A 19,766-nucleotide genomic window follows, 5' to 3' on the forward strand; every position below is an offset into this window, starting at 1 on the left:
ACATAGTGAGACCCATCTCACAAAAAAATAATAGGCTGGGTGTGGTGGCTTACGCCTGTAATCCCAGCACTTTGGGAGGCTGAGGCAGGTGGATCACTTGAGGCCAGGAGTTCAAGACCAGCCTAGCAAACATGGTGAAACCCCATCTCTACTAAAAATACAAAAATCAGCTGGGGGGCATGGCGGTGTGCACCTGTAGTCCCAGCTACTCAGGTGGCTGAGGCACAAGAATCGCTTGAACCCTGGAGGCAGAGGTTGCAATGAGCCAAGATCATGCCACTGCACTCCAGCCTGGGCAACAGAGCAAGACTCTGTCTCAAAAAACAAAACAAAACAAAAAACCCCACTAATAATAATAATAAAGATAATTTTTCTGCCATAATAACAGATCTAAAAGCATAGAGGCAACTATCATATTGACTACTTTCTAATTCCATTTGATTCATGTTTTCACTGGGAATTTGGAGAAAATCAACCCAGAAGCCTACTGGTTATTGACTTGGAGTTGGGTAGGAACCTAGCCTCGGGTTTATCCTGCTTGCAGTGGTCATGGTGAATGGAGACCATCGGATTGGGATCTTTGCCAAGAGGGCAATTCAAGCTGGCGAAGAGCTCTTCTTTGATTACAGGTGAGGTGCCAGTAATGGTCCTTGGGATGTGGCCCAAATTGGAAAGAGTGGCTGTTGGAATAGATTTGGGGGCTCAGGGAGGGTAATGGGGATGGAGGAGAGAGTCTCCCAGTGAACAAGGCTGTGTCCCTTGTTCTGATATCTGGTGCCTTGCCTCAGAAGTGGGACCATTGTAAACAGCCGTTAAGGAGTGGGAGGGGAAGTGAAACAGGAGGGGACTCCGCCTTTTCAATCACAAAAGTCATGAGAGTAACCTGGTTCCTCCTCCCTGCTCTGGGACAGGTACAGCCAAGCTGATGCTCTCAAGTACGTGGGGATCGAGAGGGAGACCGACGTCCTTTAGCCCTCCCAGGCCCCACGGCAGCACTTATGGTAGCGGCACTGTCTTGGCTTTCGTGCTCACACCACTGCTGCTCGAGTCTCCTGCACTGTGTCTCCCACACTGAGAAACCCCCCAACCCACTCCCTCTGTAGTGAGGCCTCTGCCATGTCCAGAGGGCACAAAACTGTCTCAATGAGAGGGGAGACAGAGGCAGCTAGGGCTTGGTCTCCCAGGACAGAGAGTTACAGAAATGGGAGACTGTTTCTCTGGCCTCAGAGGAAGCGAGCACAGGCTGGGGTGGATGACTTATGCGTGATTTCGTGTCGGCTCCCCAGGCTGTGGCCTCAGGAATCAACTTAGGCAGTTCCCAACAAGCGCTAGCCTGTAATTGTAGCTTTCCACATCAAGAGTCCTTATGTTATTGGGGTGCAGGCAAACCTCTGTGGTCCTAAGACCTGGAGAGGACAGGCTAAGTGAAGTGTGCTCCCTGGAGCCTACAAGTGGTCTGGGTTAGAGGCGAGCCTGGCAGGCAGCACAGACTGAACTCAGAGGTAGACAGGTCACCTTACTACCTCCTCCCTCGTGGCAGGGCTCAAACTGAAAGAGTGTGGGTTCTAAGTATAGGCATTCAAGGCTGGGGGAAGGAAAGCTACGCCATCCTTCCTTGGCCAGAGAGGGAGAACCAGCCAGATGATAGTAGTTAAACTGCTAAGCTTGGGCCCAGGAGGCTTTGAGAAAGCCTTCTCTGTGTACTCTGGAGATAGATGGAGAAGTGTTTTCAGATTCCTGGGAACAGACGCCAGTGCTCCAGCTCCTCCAAAGTTCTGGCTTAGCAGCTGCAGGCAAGCATTATGCTGCTATTGAAGAAGCATTAGGGGTGTGCCTGGCAGGTGTGAGCACCCTGGCTCGCTGGATTTGTGGGTGTTTTCAGGCCTTCCATTCCCCATAGAGGCAAGGCCCAATGGCCAGTGTTGCTTATCGCTTCAGGGTAGGCGGGCACAGGCTTGGACTCGAGAGGAGAAAGATTGGTGTAATCTGCTTTCCTGTCTGTAGTGCCTGCTGTTTGGAAAGGGTGAGTTAGAATATGTTCCAAGGTTGGTGAGGGGCTAAATTGCACGCGTTTAGGCTGGCACCCCGTGTGCAGGGCACACTGGCAGAGGGTATCTGAAGTGGGAGAAGAAGCAGGTAGACCACCTGTCCCAGGCTGTGGTGCCACCCTCTCTGGCATTCATGCAGAGCAAAGCACTTTAACCATTTCTTTTAAAAGGTCTATAGATTGGGGTAGAGTTTGGCCTAAGGTCTCTAGGGTCCCTGCCTAAATCCCACTCCTCAGGGAGGGGGAAGAAGAGAGGGTGGGAGATTCTCCTCCAGTCCTGTCTCATCTCCTGGGAGAGGCAGAGGAGTGAGTTTCACACAGAAGAATTTCATGTGAATGGGGCCAACAAGAGCTGCCCTGTGTCCATGGTGGGTGTGCCAGGCTGGCTGGGAACAAGGAGCAGTATGTTGAGTAGAAAGGGTGTGGGCGGGTATAGATTGGCCTGGGAGTGTTACAGTAGGGAGAAGGCTTCTCCCCTCTTTCTGGGACTCAGAGCCCCCCTTCTTCCCACTCCACTTGTTGTCCCATGAAGGAAGAAGTGGGGTTCCTCCTGACCCAGCTGCCTCTTACGGTTTGGTATGGGACATGCACACACACTCACATGCTCTCACTCACCACACTGGAGGGCACACACGCACCCCGCACCCAGCAACTCCTGACAGAAAGCTCCTCCCACCCAAATGGGCCAGGCCCCAGCATGATCCTGAAATCTGCATCCGCCGTGGTTTGTATTCATTGTGCATATCAGGGATACCCTCAAGCTGGACTGTGGGCTCCAAATTACTCATAGAGGAGAAAACCAGAGAAAGATGAAGAGGAGGAGTTAGGTCTATTTGAAATGCCAGGGGCTCGCTGTGAGGAATAGGTGAAAAAAAACTTTTCACCAGCCTTTGAGAGACTAGACTGACCCCACCCTTCCTTCAGTGAGCAGAATCACTGTGGTCAGTCTCCTGTCCCAGCTTCAGTTCATGAATACTCCTGTTCCTCCAGTTTCCCATCCTTTGTCCCTGCTGTCCCCCACTTTTAAAGATGAGTCTCAACCCCTCCCCACCACGTCATGATGGATGGGGCAAGGTGGTGGGGACTAGGGGAGCCTGGTATACATGCGGCTTCATTGCCAATAAATTTCATGCACTTTAAAGTCCTGTGGCTTGTGACCTCTTATCTGAATAAAGTGTTAGAATCCATTTTGGCAAGTTGTGTACTGTGTGCTTTGGGGCTGGAAGGATCCAGGGATGGGGTCCAGGAGCAGGTTGGGCCGAAGCATCAGCATTCTGATCCCCACTTACCCACTGAGATCTGGGAAAGGGGGAGATGGGGGGTCTGGCAAGAGCCAGTCAGTCAAGTCCCTGGAAGGTGATGCAAGGATTCTGAGAGCTCCTTCTAGAAATTCCTGAGCCCTCAGATTAGTTCCCTTAAAATCATCCCACTTATCCCCTAACCACGACGCCAGCTACCACACACAGACTGGGGCTCTGCCACTCTGCTTTATTGGAATGGCTCCGTGTCTGAGAGCACAGCAGGCTCAACCCTGCTTCAGAGTGGGGGCCGGACCAGGCTGGTGGGTGACCAGCAGGACTCACGACACTTCCAACACAGGAAAGGCAAACTACAGACTGTGGGCACAGCACAGGACAGCACAGCCAATTGAGCTTTTCTTTTATATATAAACAAATAATTTAAAAATTTGAATAATATATAGAGTTTCTCTAGAGAGACACTTTGCAACAAAAAATATATATAAAGAATATGACCTCCTGGGTAAATGAAGCAGCATCTCTGAGCGGAGGAAAGAGGGTTCCTCATGCACTGGAGGGGGTGAAGCCTTTGGGCAGGCACAAAGGCCATTGCATATCTTGGGAAAGGTTGGAGGAGTAGAGGGCTGGCTAGTCAGGGTATCTGCATTATTTTCTCTACGTTGCAGGTTTTTTATGGCTTTGGCTAAAGCAAGTGAAGCAGCGGAGGTACTAAGGTGCTAAACTGAGGCCTCTTGGTCTCTGTGTACAAAACAAAAGGAGGGGGGCAGGGGACAGCCATCAAGCCCTCTTGAGCCTCCAGCTGAGTGGAAGCAAATGGAAGATCTTCAGGGCAGGGGGGAGGCTGGGGGATAGGGTTTAGCAGCCTCCTCCCCCCATACCCTCTGCAGCCCTGCACTCCCACACATCTGTCCCTGCTGATAGTGTCTATTGGAAGGGAGGCAGTTAATCTCCCCTACACTCTGTTGTTAATCCCTGACAGCAGCTGGAACAGAGATGGCAGGAAGGACCTATGTCAACCCCATGAGGCTTCTCCTTTGGGGCAGATAAACAGCCAGGAGCCTGGGGAAACAGGGATGAGCAGGGCATTGGTTTAGGCAGTGAGGCTCAGCCACTCCCTTGGGTCCCATCTGTAGCTCTGCCCACCAAACTTGACGGGGGGGATGGGGGAATATCCTCTGGATGAGCAGAGCCAGCTAAGAGGAGCCAAATGTCCCTGATAGGATGGGGGAGAGGCAGGACTGGGGGAATGTCAGGAGCTGGAATTGGTCCCAGAAGCCCTTCTGACTCATTCAGACCTGGACTCCTCCAGGATCTGGGGTAGGTTCTGATCCCGGGGGCCAGGGGCTGGGGCTGGAGTTGGGGCTGGGGCTGGGGCTGAGGCTGGAGCTTGGTTGGGAGCTGCTGTAGGGGTGGGGACCTGGGCAGGGCCTGAAGTGGGTAGGGGAGGTTTGCTGCCAGGATGGTACTCGTGGGCAGCCTTGGGCTCATTGGTATGGTAGGAGCCCTTGTAGCGATGATTTTGCAGATAGAAGAGCACCAACATTCCCACCAGCCCCAGCAGCAGAAAGGCCACCAAAACTGAAAGGAAGAAAAGGGACAATTCAGATCTTCGGGATCTCACCTGTATACACACACACACACTTTGAGATTTCACCTGTATACATACACACACTTTGGGATTTCACCTACACACACACACACACACACACACACACATTTACTTTTGGCCAAAAGCATAATGTATGACCCTCAGCTGTTCGACCACACTAAACTCATCTCAAGTGTCTGGCAGGTTTGAATTCCTGGCTTACCCCCTGCCACCTTCTGTTTCTAATATTCTCTTTCCACATCCCTGGTAGTTACCCCAATTTCTTATCTCTCAAGGTGTTACTGTATCCCCATTTTCCCATCCCTTAGCTATAGTCCCATTTTAATATTTTATTTAAAAATCTGTAGCATCCTCAAACATCTAAAAATCTCTGCCCAGTTATATGTCACCTTCAGCATAGCCTGTCTCATCCTCAAACATCTAAAAATCTCTGCCCAGTTATATGGCACCTTCAGCATAGCCTGTCTCATCATCCTTTGTGCCATCGTGCATCTAGTGCCTTTGCCATCCTGCAGCCTTGGGGATCAGGGGCAGGGAAAGGATGCTGACAGTCAGAGGGTAGTCTTGGGAGGTCAGCTTAGTGATCAGTGCTACTCACAGCCTAAAAGTATGGCAACCCATCCTTCATCATGGTAGTAGGGGAAGTCTGGAGAGGAGAAAGCACCAGTTAGGAGATGCCTCCTCCATGTTAAGAATCATTCCCTTCCCTGTCATCCCTCCCTTCCCTGTCATCCCTCCCTTCTGTCCTCTGTGTCCTGGGAATGTACCTGGGGGCAGATACCAGGGATCAAGCTCAGGTGGCACCTCTGAAACAAGACGCGGCATAGCTCCGCAATTAGATTCGGACAGTTCTCCCTGAACTCGAAGGGCCTCAGCTAGCTCAGCAGTCATGGGTCGAGGGGTTCGGAAGTGGGTCTTGAGGGGAGCCACATTGTTGAATCGAACACCAGACAGGCAGCCCGAGAAACCTGGGGTGTTGTAGCGCTGGATCTCCGGGTCAATGACTCCTGTCTCTGAGAGAGAGGCAGGCCCAGAAAAAGGGACTTGGACCCAAAGGCCCTGCCACTCTCACTGTCCACAGGTTTCCCACTCATCCTTCCCACTGCCCTCACAGCCATTCCCAGGGCCTTCACTTTCCTTGAGGATCCAGGAACATATGCCACAGCTCCTTGCCTAAAACGCGTCCGCACCCGCAGCTTACCCATCACACGCCCTAGATACAAGGCCTTGGGTGAGTCCAACTGGCTGTCCACCAACAGCGAGAACTTCTGCTCTGTCAGTGGGAAGTAGTCCACCTGAGGTGGGGAGGGGGAGGGGGAGGGCGATGAGGGAGCGGGGACCAGAAGCAGATGCCTGTGGGCCGGACTGGAACTGTGTGGACCCTGGGAATATACTTGGGGGCAGATACTGGAGATCTCTCATTCTGTCCAAACTGGCGGTGCCAGCTGGGTGAGTCCTAGCTCAATCTGAAGTGGGCAACCCCTGGGCCTAGATGTAGGATTTGGTATATATATTTTTATTTTTATTATTTTATTTTATTTATTAAATATTTTTCTTTGTGAAGATGAGGTCTTGCTATGTTGCTCAGGTTGGTCTCAAACTCCTGGCCTCAAGCAGTCCTCCCACTTCAGCCTCCCAAAGTGTTGGGATTACAGGTGTGAGCCGCTGCACCTGGCCTATATATTTTTTAAAACCCTGGTTTTAAGCCCCATCTTTGCAGCTTATCAGCGGTTTGACTTTGGGTAAACCACTTTACTTTATTTTTTTGAGATGGAGTCTCACTCTGTCGCCTAGGCCTGGAGTGCAGTGGCACGATCTCAGCTCACTGCAACCTCCACCTCCCAGGTTCAAGCAATTTTCCTGCCTCACCCTCCTGAGTAGCTGAAACCGCTTTAGTTTCTGAGGCTCTTTACTGATTTGTAAAACACTTAAATAAGAATGCCTATTGTCTGGCTGGGCGCGGTGGCTCACGCTTATAATCCCAGCACTTTGGGAGGCTGAGGCAGGCGGATCATCTGAGGTCGGGTGTTCGATACCAGCCTGACCAACATGGAGAACTCCTGTCTCTACTAAAAATACAAAATTAGCTGGGCGTTGTGGCGCATGCCTGTAATCTCAGCTGCTCAGGAGGCTGAGGCAGAGGAATTGCTTGAACCCGGGAGGCAGAGGTTGCAGTGAGCTGAGATCACACCATTGCACTCCAGCCTGGGCAACAAGAGCAAAATTCCATCTCAAAAAAAAAAAAAAAAATGCCTATTGTCCCCTTGGAGCTATTGTGAGGGTTACATGAGGTGACACACGTGAAAATCCTCTATACATTCAAATGTGATCTACAAATATTAAGTATTTGATGTTTTCCTGGATGCCACAATGGAGACCATGAGGTTATGATCTGAACTGGCTCACCTCCCTCTATGCATACCTGGATGAAGAGGTTCCGGTAAACACGGGTGATATTGATGCTATGGGGCTGGCCATCGGTCACTGGTCGAGTGGTTAGCTGGTACACGTAGGGACTGGTGCCCAGCTGATATCGCAGCTGAAGGGTCCCTGTGGGGTGGGGAGAAGAAATTTGGGGTCTCAGGCCCCATGACTCCTATCTTCTAACAGCACGTGGGTCCTTGTATTTGTGAATCAATAGGAGAATTAGGGGCACCGGGGTGAAGCTGGAGTGGGGTGAGAGAGCCCGGGAGAGCTTACCATCATCCTTGATGAGCACAGCCATGTAGTCACGAACAAAGGAACTGACGTAGAGCAGGACAGCAGGGGCGGAGCTGGTGCTGAAGCTGAAGGAGACCTCCTCTCCCGTAACGTTGTAGACAGGCCCACGGTAACCGGGCACAGGCCGACCAGGCCGGGGGTAGTCGGGCAGGCGGTACCCGGGGCCATGGTAGCCAGGCACATAGCCCGGAGTATCATAGCCCGGGATGTAGCCAGGCTCATAGCCTGGCACCGGCCGGCTCAGCATGTGGGAGAACTCCCTGGCTGCAGAGCGCAGCGCTGACTGTAGGTTATAGCGCATCCAGGTGCCCGGCTCAAAGAAACCACCAATATCTGCAGGTAGAAGCAGGGAGGTTAGGGCCCCCACACTGCTCACTCCCCAATTCAGAGGTTTTATGTCATCCATACACACATCCTGAGACTTACTTCAGTTTCTGCCACCCTCACAACCCTCCATTTACTTTTAGGTCCCCTTGAGCCCCTCTGTCACAGAACAGAATCTTACAGCCATGGGAAACTTGAGATCATCTGATCCAACCCCTGCATTTTGCAAATGGGGAAACAGGCTCAGAGATGAGTAGTGACTTGCTTAAAGACACGCAGTAAGGCCAGGCACAGTGGCTCACACCTGTAATCCCAGCACTTTGGGAGGCTGAGGCAGGCAGATCACAAGGTCAAGAGTTCGAGACCAGCCTGGCCAATGGGGTGAAACCCCATCTCTACTAAAAATACAAAAATTAGCCAGGCATGGTGGTGCACATCTGTAGTCCCAGCTACTCGGGAGGCTGAGGCAAAAGAATCGCTTGAACCAGACGGAGGTTGCAGTGAGCCGAGATCGTGCCACTGTACTCTAGCCTGGGTGACAGAGCGAGATTCCATCTCATAAAAAAAAAAAGAATTTTTTTTGTAGAGACAGGGTCTTGCCATGTTGCCCAGGCTGGTCTCGAACTCCTAGCCTCAAGCAATCCTCCCACCTTGGGCTCCCAAAGCATACTTGGTGATTTTGAGATATTTTTGCACCAGCTATCTGTACCATCCCTTCCTTGTCCATGCCTTTGGAGTCACCCATGATCTTCAACTGCCTAACTCCCCAAACTCAGAGCTCAGGAATCCAGGGACAACTCTAATTTTCCATGATGTGGGCTTTACATGCTATTTCCTTCCCTGCCCTCCCTACATCCCATTACACCCTATGGCTCCCTGTTGCCCCATAACCAGCAGCACTTACCGTGGTTGCAGTATGGCCCATCAAAAGCCGTGAGGTCACAGTCACACGTGTAGTAGCTATAGCGCTCCACGCAGCGGCCTCCATGGAAACAGGGGAGCCGAGGGTGGGCACAGTGGCCTGTGCAGTTGGGTGAGGTACCCTCAGAGGCATTGGCACGGCCCTCCAGGTTCAGAGTCACTCCGTTCAGACGCATGGCCCTCAAGCAACCCACAAAGGGGCGTCTCTTAAGCTCTGCAGATCCTGGGAAGGGTAGGCAACAGGTCAAGAAATGGAGGCAGGGCCAGGCGCGGTGGCTCACGCCTGTAATCCCAGCACTTTGGGAGGCCGAGGCGGGCGAATCACGAGCTCAGGAGATCGAGACCATCCTGGCTAACATGATGAAACCCCGTCTCTACTAAAAAATACAAAAAAAATTAGCTGGGCACGGTGGCGGGCGCCTGTAGTCCCAGCTACTCGGGAGGCTGAGGCAGGAGAACTGCTTGAACCCAGGAGGCGGAGCTTGCAGTGGGCCGAGATCGTGCCACTGCACTCCAGCCTGGGTGACAAAGCGAGACTCCGTCTCAAAAAAAAAAAAAAAAAGAAAAGAAATGGAGGCAGAGCCAGAGACAGGATGAAGTATTGTAGTTGGAAAGGGAGCCAAGAGGGCTGGAAGAATAGAATAGGATACAAAGGCCTGGAGGGACAAGTGAGACACTGGCTTGCTCTGAAGCAGAGGGGACTGGCACCTAAGACAGGAGGCTCCTGGAAACAAGGCGAGCGGCCTTGGAGGATGGGGAGGTAAAGGAGGCTTCAGACTTGCCTCTGGGTTGCTGCTTACCCACATAGAGGGGCTGGTCATACTCCATCCAGATGTAGGTCTGCAGTGGCATAGGCCGCAGAACCCAGGGCCGGTGATCCACTCGGAGCCGGGCCTGCTTCACGTTGATTTCAGCCCGGACCAGGTGCCACTCGTCATCATTGAACTCAAAGTCGTCTGAGTGTACTGTGAGGTTCTCATCCCCATTCCCCACATCAAAGGCGAAGACCACATCCCGGGATGCTGGACAGTGTGATGCAGGGTGGGGGAGAAAAGGACTCAGACCTACAAGACCCTTCATGGATCCTTGCCCAATACAACCTCTTTCCCTCACCTCTTTGGAGCTTCTTGAATATCCCTCCAATTTGTCTGTAGCTTGCATTGAAACTTACCAACTGCTTAAAAACCTCATACCCTTTGTCTCTCCCCACATCACAGATCCCTGAAGCCAGCTTCCCAGCCTCACTTCCCAGGCTAGAAGCATGGCTAATCAGCGGTGAGAGGGACTCGAAGGTCCAGCTTCCTTATGGCACAAGGAAGGGGCTTAAGGCCAAGAGAGGCCAAGTGAATGCCTAGGGTCACCCAGCCAGCCATCAAGACCGAGTGAGGGCTAGAACATAGGGTATCTCAACCCTTCCCATGCTGCCTGTCAAAAGGGCATCTGCCCTTGGCTCCAACCCCAGCCTACCCCTGTCTCCCCAGACAGCACTTTCATCTATCCCGAGGCCCTCCCACAGTCTGCCTGCTCACTGTTGAGTTCCACCCGCACATAAGGTCGGCGCCACTGGCAGTAAGGGCCCCCCATATTCTCTAGGAAGACCCCCGAGGGAGCAGAGGTCCTGAAGTAGAAGGAGACATCCAGGCTGTGGTTGGCACGGATTGGGGGGAAGCGTAGTGCAGCCCCGGTGTGGAAGGAAATGGTGTTCCAGGAATTTCCTAGAAAAGCAGATGGAGGAAGGTCTTGTCAGGGAGATTGGAGGGTGGAGGAGGAAGAGAACCTGGGGTTGGGGGCAGGGAAGGTCGGGCAAAGGGGGAGGGTTTGAGGTGACGGAGGGGAGACTAAGGAGTGGAATGAAAGAGGAGCCAGGTGCAGAGGGGTAATGAGATCGCATCACAGCAGGAGCTGGGGGTCGGGCACCCCAGCTAGAGACCACCAGTGACATGCGGCCTAGATTTTGGAAACTGGAGAGTCAGCTCTGGGAGGGCACACAAAAGGGGACTGCCACTCACGATCGCCATAGCAGCGCAGAGGCCTCAGGAAGAACTGGGCCTCAGAAGTGGAGCGGTTCGTATCCCCTATCACTACCTGAGTGACAGGCAGATGGTCCACAAAGGTCAGCAGTCCCTTGTCAGTTCTCCTGTGGGGGCAGGATGTCATGGCTCAGCCCCAGCCACTCAGCTCCTCCCACTCCCGGAGTCCTAAAAACCCTGTCCCTTTGCCCCCTCACCACTGGGGCTGGTCAGCGTCACAGTTGCAGTACAAGGCAGGGTCCACACAGCTCCGGTCCAGACCACAGGCACAGCGCTGGATCCCAGGCTGGGAGCCTCCCCAGTAGAAGTGCTGCTCCTCATTTCGGCCAATCCAAAAGCTGTAGGGGTAGCCTCCTGGGGAAGAGGTGCAGGCAGCTTCCAGGCCCTGTCCCTCCATTAGCCTCTGGGCTCCTCTCGCCCTTCCAGCAAGTTCAGACCCCTCCTTGAATCTTCCAACCCAAGGCCCCAGCTGGCTCTCTGGCTTCCTTCTCCCAGGCCCCCATTGGTGTCTCCTCCAGTTCCGCCACCTCCCTGACCCCAGCCCTAACCTGCAGTGTTGAGCAGCCGGGAATTGTAGCAGGAGAACTCGATCCACTGTTCACAATGCTGGGAAGCATTGGCAAGGGCACTGACTTCCTCCCAGGATGCATTCCAGTACTGGATAGCCCCCAGGAATGGCCGCTCCATGCTGGAACCTGTCACTCGAGTTGTCCACAGCCTGTCATGCCGCACAACTGTCCACGCTCGGTTCTCTGGCAGACAAGAGGGGACAGAGCTTTGGCTGGAGTTGGGCATTCACTACCCATCTCCCTGCCCACCTCCACCACCGCTGCTGCAACTCAGAGCCACTGAACGTGGCCAGCAGCTCCATTCCACCTCTGCCCTGGGCACTCTGCATTATAGGCTGGAAATAAGATAGCTGGAATGGGTAAGGAAGCTGGGATATACTTTTTTTTTTTTTTTTTTTTTTTTGAGATGAAGTCTCGCTCTGTTGCCCAGGCTGGAGTCCAATGGCGCTATCTCAGCTCACTGCAACCTCCACCTCCCAGGTTCAAGTGATTCTCCTGCCTCAGCCTCCCGAGTAGCTTCCCAAAGTGCTGGGATTACAGGTGTGAGCCACCACTCCTGGCTTGGGATTTACTTTTAAGGCTAGGTTACAAATTCCTCAGTATGCCCTTCCCCTCTGTCCTCCTTTACCCTCACTTGTTTAGTCTAACTGGCCCCCACCCACCACTCTATCCTTCCTGGTTCTCCCCTCACCCCCTCACCACCCATCAGAGACACTTACCTCGGATATCACAGTACACTACAAATGGCTTCAGGGGGCCACTGCCATCAGGATCAATGGTGAAGTTTCCAGAAGTTTTCCCACTGAGCCGATAAGCCTCACAGGATTCCTTATACAAAGCTGGCAGATAATAGGTTGAGACAAAGGCAGTTAGAGAGTTAGAGGGCTGGCCAGGTGCGGCGGCTCGGGCCTGTAATCCCAGCACTTTGGGAGGCTGAGGTGGTGCATCACCCGAGGTCAGGAGTTCGAGACCAGCCTGGCCAACATGGTGAAACCCCATCTCTAATAAAAATATAAAAATTAGCTAGGCATGGTGGTGCGCACCTGTAGTCCCAGCTACTTAGGAGGCTGAGGCAGGAGAATCGCTTGAACCCAGGAGGCAAAGGTTGCAGCGAGCCCAGATGGCACCACTGCACTCCAGCCTGGGCAACAGAGCAAGACTCTGTCTCAAAAAAACCAAAAACAAAAAGCGAGAGGGCTGGAAGGGCCATCCTCGCCATCTCTAGCAGCCTGATGATCCCTAGCAACCTTCTATTGACCTCCCTTGTCCCTGACTCCCCCCATACCACATCTGGCTTACGTGTGTGGCAGGTCTCTCCCTTGTAGCCCGTCAGTTCGCAGTAGCAAATGAAGTCATCCCAAGACTGGTAGCAGCGTCCATCATGCTCACACATGTTAGGGCTGCACCTAGGGAAGGGGTCAGGACCAAGGGAAGGAGCCTTACTGGGAGCTGGAGAGTAGGGTCTGATCCCTGCAAGCTTCACTCCCAGCTCCTTGAAGCCCCAGAACCCGGTGAGACACACCCCGCCTAGCCAGCCGGGTATAAGCGCAGATGCAGGGGCACTAGGCAGTCCTCAGGGCTCAAGTACTACTATTCCCCCTTCCCGAAAACATCAAAACATGCCTTATTCTACCCCAATCATCCCCCTAGCACAAAAAACCCCTCTAGGACCAAAAGCAAATGTGTCATTTCCATCCTGAGCATGTATCACCTTAAGGGAAGAAATAGGAGGTAAGAGATCAAAGAAGAATCATCCCCAAGCAGGGGACTAAGGAGCAGAGACAAGGAGAAGGGAGATTATTGAGAGAGGCCATTCCTACTGGGAGACCAGGGAAGAGGGCTTTGGAGGGGTCATCTCTTGTTAGGGGCTTCTGGGTACCTATCAGTGATGCCACATGTATCAAAGAGGACCTCAGCATAGAATCCAAGCCGCCGGCCCTCCACCAGAGTCAGGTTGACCAGTTGACCATCCACCTTGAGCAGCTCCATGCAGCCATGGAATGCCGTCTGGTTGGAGTGGCAGTCCCATCGACTGGCTGGCTTGGGACAACCTGGAGCAACCACCCCTGTGAGATCCTCCCCAGGGGAGACCCCAAAGACCCTCCCCCAGGGACATGCCGAGGGGGAGCCAGACATAAAGGAAGAAAGGGGACTACAACCAAAGTGTAGATGGCAATGACCTTCCACTCCCTGAGGCCCCAGAGGGGAAGAGGGCTTGATCCCTCCAAAATTCTCCATGTGGCCCCATCTGGGTGGACTTAGATGGAGCCTTCCCACCCAGAAACAGAGGTCTGGTCAGGTTGGCCCCCACTTACCCCCAAAGAAATATGAGGTCCCTGTCCGGATCAGCAACGGGTATGAGACCCTGACCTCTGCCCCTTCCACATCATCAATGCTGATAACTGCATGGTTTTCCTGTGCCACAAAATTCACCTCGTGCCAAAAGCCGTCATTCAGTCGGTACCCTGGACAAGAATGGATGATGGTGTGGGTGGAGGGAAGCAGCAACTAGGGTAGAAGAATGTTCTGAGTGGGGAAGCAGCAGCCCCACTGTGTTCCAGTAGCAGCCTGTGTGCCCCCGTGATTACACTTCTCACACCCAGTGGAGACCTCTCTGAATGTCTCTTCATTATCCATGACCCAGCAACTGCCACAGAGTCTGCACAGTTATAAACGAGTAACCAAATCTCCAGGGGCCTTCTGGAACTGGAGAATACCAGGACTCCCAGGCTTCCCCCTTCTCCAAGAATACTTAGTCCCTCAGATTCGCCTCCTCACTGCCTCCAGCCACTCCCACCTTTTCCCAGTACCCTGGGGCCTCCTGCCCTGCCCCCTTCACTCCTCTCCCCTCTCCAGAATGTAAAGGCCTCAGTCCAGGCCTACAACTTTCCCGGGATCCTCTACACTTCTCTTCTCTTCTTGTGCCTCCCCCGAAACGCCCTCACCAGCAGCGAACTGAAGCTTCTTTCGGCCGCTCTGCGCGATGGACACGTTGACCTGCCCTTCGCTGAGCGTCAGCTCCACGTGGCCCAGCCCGTCCCCCAGACGGGAGAAAAGGAGAAGCCCGGTGAGGTCCCAGGTGCGGAAGCGAAATGAGACTGCCAGGCGGCCACGGCGTGGGAAACCGGGCACTTGAACGAAGTTGTGAGGGCCTCCGAAGTTGATAGGGTGCGGTACCGGGTCCAGGCAACGAAAAGCCACCTTACCCTAGGGGCAAAAGTGAAGACGCATCAACACCCGTGAGCCGCCTCTGCCTCAGCTGGGAATTCAGTTTTCACACCGGTCTAAGACCCTGGTCACCGCCCTCCTTCGGTGTTGGCGGGGGTGAGATCTCCAACCATGACGTGACCTCTTCCCCTCCAAGCTCGTCCATCTGTGGAGGGGGCCCCAACCCAGTCGGCCCTCGGAACTCTGCTCGCTTGCTCTCGCTGATCTCCACCGTCTGCGATTCGACCGCTTCTCTCCTTCCAGTATCGAGAGGCAATTTTGGACCACAGACCTGGCTCCTGCCAGCTTCCCAACAGAGCTCCAGAGTCGGAGAGAGTTGAGGGGGGCATATCAGAGAAGCCATCGGTTCAAGTCCCTACTCAGCCACCGTGCAGCTGCACGACCCCTGGACAAGCCACTCCCTGTGTCTGCGCCTTACTTTCTTCATCTATGAACTAAGAAGGTGATTGGACCCGACCACTGCTTCTTAACTAGGGGCCTGCGTGGCTCATGCACCTCAAGTGAGACCCGCTCCCCTCCCAACTTGAGCATGTGGCTGGGGACAGAGGGATTCTCGGCTTTTATCTGATGTTCAATATCTCTTCCCGCTCCACCTCTTTGCTTTCCACGACGCTTTGATATCCTGTCCTCCCAGACCCCCCTGCCCACTGGCCTCGAAGGTGATCCGGGAATGGCGCCGCACGGCCAGGTCTGCGATGTTGACGCGGTTGAAGATTACGTTTTCTATGCAGCCGCGGAAGTTATGCCGATAAGCCAGGTTCTTCCGCGCGGCGCCCACCAGACCTCCGATGAACATCTGCGGGAGGCGTGGGGAATGAGGCCTCTTGGGCACAGGAGGGCGCCTGCCTTTCTCGCGCGTCCCCGCCGTATGCTTTCCCAAATGCCAGGTGGGGTTTTGTAAAAGACTTAAAACACACATTTCCCCAGTGTCGGTACTAAAGCTCGCTAGGCCTTTCAAGGCTTGAGTTCAAGCTCTGACTCCAACACAAATCGGCTGCACGCCCTTGGGCAAGTCAATTAGCCTGCCTGGGATTCTTATCTGCAGATGGGGTCAGGGTCTTTAACAACTCCACAAAGTTGTGGGAGGATCCAAGGGAACAATTTTCCTACCTTGCCTAGTCCCCAAAATCTGAATTTCCAAACCCCATCTCATTAGTTCTGAAATAGTGCCTGGGAGTCTGCATGCTAACAGCAACAACACCCACAAAAAAAAAAACAAAAAAAAAAAAACAAAAAAAACCCAAAAAAAAACAGGCCTTTTTCTGGTGAGTGGCAAGTTTGCCAAGGGCTGCTAGGATATTCAGGAATTGGAATGCGAGGTCTTTGAAAAAAAAATTTTTTTAAATAGAGGTAGGATGTCACTATGTTGCCCAGGTGAGTCTTGAACACCTGGCCTCAAGCAATCCTCCCACCTCAGCCTCCCAAAGTGCTGGGATTACAGGCATGAGCCACCACCCACAGCCTGAATGCCAGGTCTGTCCTCTGAGAGACAGAGGAAAAGAGAAAGGGAGAGACCGACCTGCACTCACTCATCCAGCATCTACCCTACCACGAAATAGCACCTCCCTAGTCTCTCACCTCGGTGTCCAGGTTCAGCCTCTCGAAGTCTCCATTGAGAATAAAGCGCTGCACATAGCCGTCCAGGGTGAAATTTACATCGCGGCCAAATCGGTCCACCCGCACATAGTGCCAGTGCTGGTCATTGAGGACTCCACCTGCGCTCACGGTGGTGTGACCTGGTCTTGGCTGGATAGGGCTGCTGCCTGAGGGTGGGGCAGGACAGAGTGAAACCTCAAGCCAGAACTCCATGGAGTCCAAGCTCCTAGGCAGAGCAGCAGCGTGTAACAAAGCCCAGAGCAATCAGGGAGAGTGGGCGAATAGATCAACAGCCATTGGCGAGTGTGTGACAGGGTAAGCCATTTAGCCTGGCTTCCTGTCTGTAAAACTGGGAACACATGAGCTGCTTCTATTTCATGTGCGGGTGTTATGAAAAGCTAATGAGATACAATGTGTGTGCGTCTGTGTGTGTGTGTTTACAAGGAGGGAACTGAGGCTCGGAAGTGCCCCATCCGAGGTCACATCTCTGTGTAGTGGTAGAGCTGAGACTGGAATCCAGTTCTCACTCAACTCCAGTGTTTTGCTAGCACCAAATGCTACAAGAAAGGGGCAGTTTGGTCCAGGCCTTAGAGAAGTGGAAGACCGGGCTGAGCGCGGATGCGCGGAGGAGGTGCCACGAGGAGGGCGGTGAGAGAGCTTCAGGGGTTGGCTCCGCATCGCACATGGTCGCCGAGCTCACCCAGGCTCATGTGCAGCAGCAGGTGTGCCCCCTCCAGCTCGAGCGTCACGTAGTCGCCCTGGGCGCCCTCGGCGTGCAGCAGAAGCCCGTCCTTCTCCTCGGTCTTGAAGCTGAAGGCGAACACGTCCCACAGGCTTCGGCTGACCCCTCGCGGGAAGCGGTAGGAGATGGCATCGTCGCCGTCGAAATAGAGTATGTCGGCCTCTGCGCAAAGGACCGTAGGTGGGCCGGGAACTGGGGAGGCTGTCTCCCAGGCCCCCTCCGCGTTCTCTGCACACTTACTGTATGGGCAGCCATAGAGGCCGAGCCTCAGGCCGATCTTGCCGCGTGGGTTCCAGGCCAGGGGCACGATGCGGATGTAGCGCGCAGTGAAGTGGAAGTGCAGGTCATGGCGCACCACCGCCGACTCGTTCACGTTACCAAAGAAGGTCTGCGGGGTTGGGGGAGAGTAGTAACCACGTCCCGCCCTCTGCTTCTTTTTTTTATTTTATTTTTTGAGACAGAGTCTCGCTCTGTCGCCCAGGCTGGAGTGCAGTGGTACGATCTCGGCTCACCGCAACCTCTGCCTCCCGGGTTCAAACAATTCTCTTCCTCAGCCTCCCAACTAGCTGGGATTACAGGCGCCCGCCACTACGCCCGGCTGATTTTTTTGTATTTTTCATAGAGACGGGGTTTCACCATGTTGGCCAGGCTGGTCATGAACTCCTGACCTCGTGATCCACCTGCCTCGGCCTCCCAAAGTGCTGGGATTACAGGCGTGAGCCACTGCGCCCGGCCCCCCTCTGCTTCTTTCTCCATAGCCTCCCAGCCCACAACTTTCACACCCAGCCAATCTCGACTTCTGGAAAGTAAACACTCCTTGGTCTTCCCTGCTTGGCGGCTTTGCCTGCACAGTTTCCATAAAGTGCCCTCTCCCACAATCCTATTATTTCCTCAGACCTGAAATCAAATGTCACCTCCTTAGGAAGCTCTCCCAGGTTTTACCCTAAAGTGTGTTAAACCCTGTGAACCGAGTGTTTCGCGCACGTCCTAAGCTGACAGTCTCTCTGGACAGAGTCCCTGGAGTGGAGTCACTGCTCCTTGTCCGAGCCCTCACCACCACCCCCTCCATTTTCCCAGAGGCTGGTGCCCGGCCCAGAGCCTGGAGCAGAGGAAGCTCCCCAAGTGTTACCGCCTTGGCGCCCATAGTACCGAGTTGTGCCCTCGCTGGTAGAACGGTGTCCAGCTGTCCACTCGGTCGCCGTAGAGTAGCATGTAACGTGTGACCCAGTCCCAAGAATTAAAGGAGCCCTGTGTGGCCACGGCCCGGATCCGGTGCTTCTTCATTAAGTCTATCTGGAGCCAGGGATTCGGATCCCCAATCCGTGGTGACCACCCGCTTATGCCTATAGAAGGGACAGGAGCTTTAACCGGCTATCCCTCTCCCCGAAGTCCTCCGGAGGCCCCCACCCTTCCGCGGTGCGCTGCCAGTTGGCAGCTGATGTTCCGCGGAGCTCACCGTGCAGCCTGGCGAATCGCGGCGCAGTAAGGAGACTGTAGTAGGAGGAGGCGCCCAGGGAGCGTGCATACAGGGGACCCACCAGCTCCTCGTCGCAGCCGTCTAGGGTAGGGAAACCGACATGTTAGTCAGCGCTGGCCCCTCCCAGACCCTTCCAAAGGCCGGCCCACTTAGCGACCGAAGCTTCCCCTTCCGTGCCCCCAACCCCCGCCCCCAGAGGCACACCCAGCCCTACCTTAAAGCCATCTATTCAATCCTGGCTGCAGCAACAGCTGCATGCTCAGAGGAGGCTGCCTTCTCCTTCTAGGCAAACCCCTAGGCTACACCTATAGGCCCAAGGCCAGACCCTCCCTAGCTAGCCCAATATCTGCCCTGGTTTAGTACTTTCCCAAACTCAATCCTAAACCTCAGCATCTTCCACAACCTAAGTCAACCCAAGACACCAATCCAGCTCCAACCCTAGCCTCAATCCAACTCGGCCCCCAAAACCTGCACCATCCCCAAATACAGGCCTTGCACCCAACCTCAGCCAGTGCTAGCACCATCACCAGCTCCATGTCCAGCCTTAGCATCAGTCAGGGGCACCAGCTCCTGCTTGGATCCCTGCCACAAAACCCAGCCCCAGCCACAAACCCCAGCCCTAGCCACAAACCCCACCCCTTGGCCAGCTCCAAAGTCCAGGCTTAAGCCCTGGCAAAACCTTAATCCTAGTATCGGTCACCAGTATACACTTATCCCCCAGCCCTAGCCTCAAACCCAGGCACCAGCTCCTGCTTGGATCCCATCCCCAAATCCCTGCCCGCTGACTTCATCCTCGCCCCAGAGCCCAGCCCCAGCCCCGGGCGCGCGCGGCAGCCTCAGAGCTGCAATGCGGAGCGCGGGGGAGAGGCAGGAAAAGATGAGAGCCAGCGGGCGCGCGCCGGCCGGGAAGGACCCGCGACCACCCAGCCGCAATGCGGTTCGGGGCCGCCCTGCAGGCTCTGGACTCCTGGGCCCAACCCCACCTGCCTCCAAGCCCAACACTCACAGTAGCCCCAGCCCTCGGCTCCTGAGACCGCGGCGAGCAGGATGCAGAAGAGCCGGAGATGCATCATGCAGGGCTGACGGTCCCGGCAGCCGCCTCCCTGTGAACGGCTTCGGCTAGGGCTGGAGTTCTGGCTTGGGCTCCAAGCTCTCCTCCTGGGGTTTGCAGCAGACCGCTCTCTCCTCCTTACCCACCCTTCCCTCCCTCTCTCCTTTCGCCCCCAGGCGCTCTGTCTCTCCT

General features: G+C 54.4%; 2 protein-coding genes across 9 annotated transcripts in view; one reads left to right on the forward strand and one right to left on the reverse strand.

Moving 5' to 3' along the window:
* EZH1 (enhancer of zeste 1 polycomb repressive complex 2 subunit) overlaps positions 1 to 3,234 on the forward strand; it is a 45,167-nt gene extending 41,933 nt beyond the window's left edge. For 6 of the 7 annotated variants that reach the window (XM_034941810.3, XM_034941812.3, XM_034941811.3 and 3 more), the window contains 2 exons: positions 545 to 629; positions 912 to 3,234. In XM_034941810.3, the coding sequence (XP_034797701.1) occupies positions 545 to 629; positions 912 to 972 (146 nt within the window). In that variant the 3' untranslated portion in view covers positions 973 to 3,234. Of the gene's footprint in view, positions 1 to 467; positions 630 to 911 lie in introns of all 7 variants that reach the window. The other variant, XR_004667158.3, reaches the window with a different exon arrangement.
* Positions 3,235 to 3,515: 281 nt separating this feature from the next.
* On the reverse strand, positions 3,516 to 19,665 carry CNTNAP1 (contactin associated protein 1). Of its 2 annotated transcripts, none has more exons than XM_003813902.5 (24): positions 19,530 to 19,665; positions 18,503 to 18,604; positions 18,196 to 18,389; positions 17,287 to 17,434; positions 17,005 to 17,208; positions 16,287 to 16,471; positions 15,361 to 15,504; positions 14,426 to 14,687; positions 13,796 to 13,945; positions 13,360 to 13,531; positions 12,780 to 12,886; positions 12,200 to 12,319; positions 11,460 to 11,663; positions 11,109 to 11,265; positions 10,891 to 11,018; positions 10,411 to 10,596; positions 9,682 to 9,903; positions 8,865 to 9,104; positions 7,616 to 7,969; positions 7,338 to 7,465; positions 6,117 to 6,210; positions 5,683 to 5,928; positions 5,514 to 5,561; positions 3,516 to 4,884 (listed from the first exon to the last, which is right to left on the reverse strand). In XM_003813902.5, the coding sequence occupies exons 1-24, from the start codon at positions 19,594 to 19,596 to the stop codon at positions 4,592 to 4,594; spliced, it is 4,155 nt and encodes a 1,384-aa protein (XP_003813950.1). In that variant the 5' UTR covers positions 19,597 to 19,665; the 3' UTR covers positions 3,516 to 4,591. The 2 variants fall into 2 exon arrangements, with proteins under 2 accessions (XP_003813950.1, XP_008964747.1); XM_008966499.5 differs by lacking the exon at positions 19,530 to 19,665 and adding an exon at positions 18,738 to 18,880.
* Positions 19,666 to 19,766: the final 101 nt, after the last annotated feature.

The sequence above is a fragment of the Pan paniscus genome, chromosome 19, assembly GCF_029289425.2.
Source record: "Pan paniscus chromosome 19, NHGRI_mPanPan1-v2.0_pri, whole genome shotgun sequence".
NCBI classification, from domain to species: Eukaryota; Metazoa; Chordata; class Mammalia; order Primates; family Hominidae; genus Pan; species Pan paniscus.

Coding starts and splice junctions, on each gene's coding strand:
- CNTNAP1 (XM_003813902.5), bottom strand. CDS start 19,596: ATGATGCATCTCCGGCTCTTCTGCATCCTGCTCGCCGCGGTCTCAGGA. Junction 15,505..16,286: donor GGCTGAACCTGGACACCGAG/GTGAGAGACTAG, acceptor CGCCTCCCGCAG/ATGTTCATCGGAGGTCTGGT. Junction 6,211..7,337: donor ACCGGAACCTCTTCATCCAG/GTATGCATAGAG, acceptor TCCCCACCTCAG/GTGGACTACTTCCCACTGAC.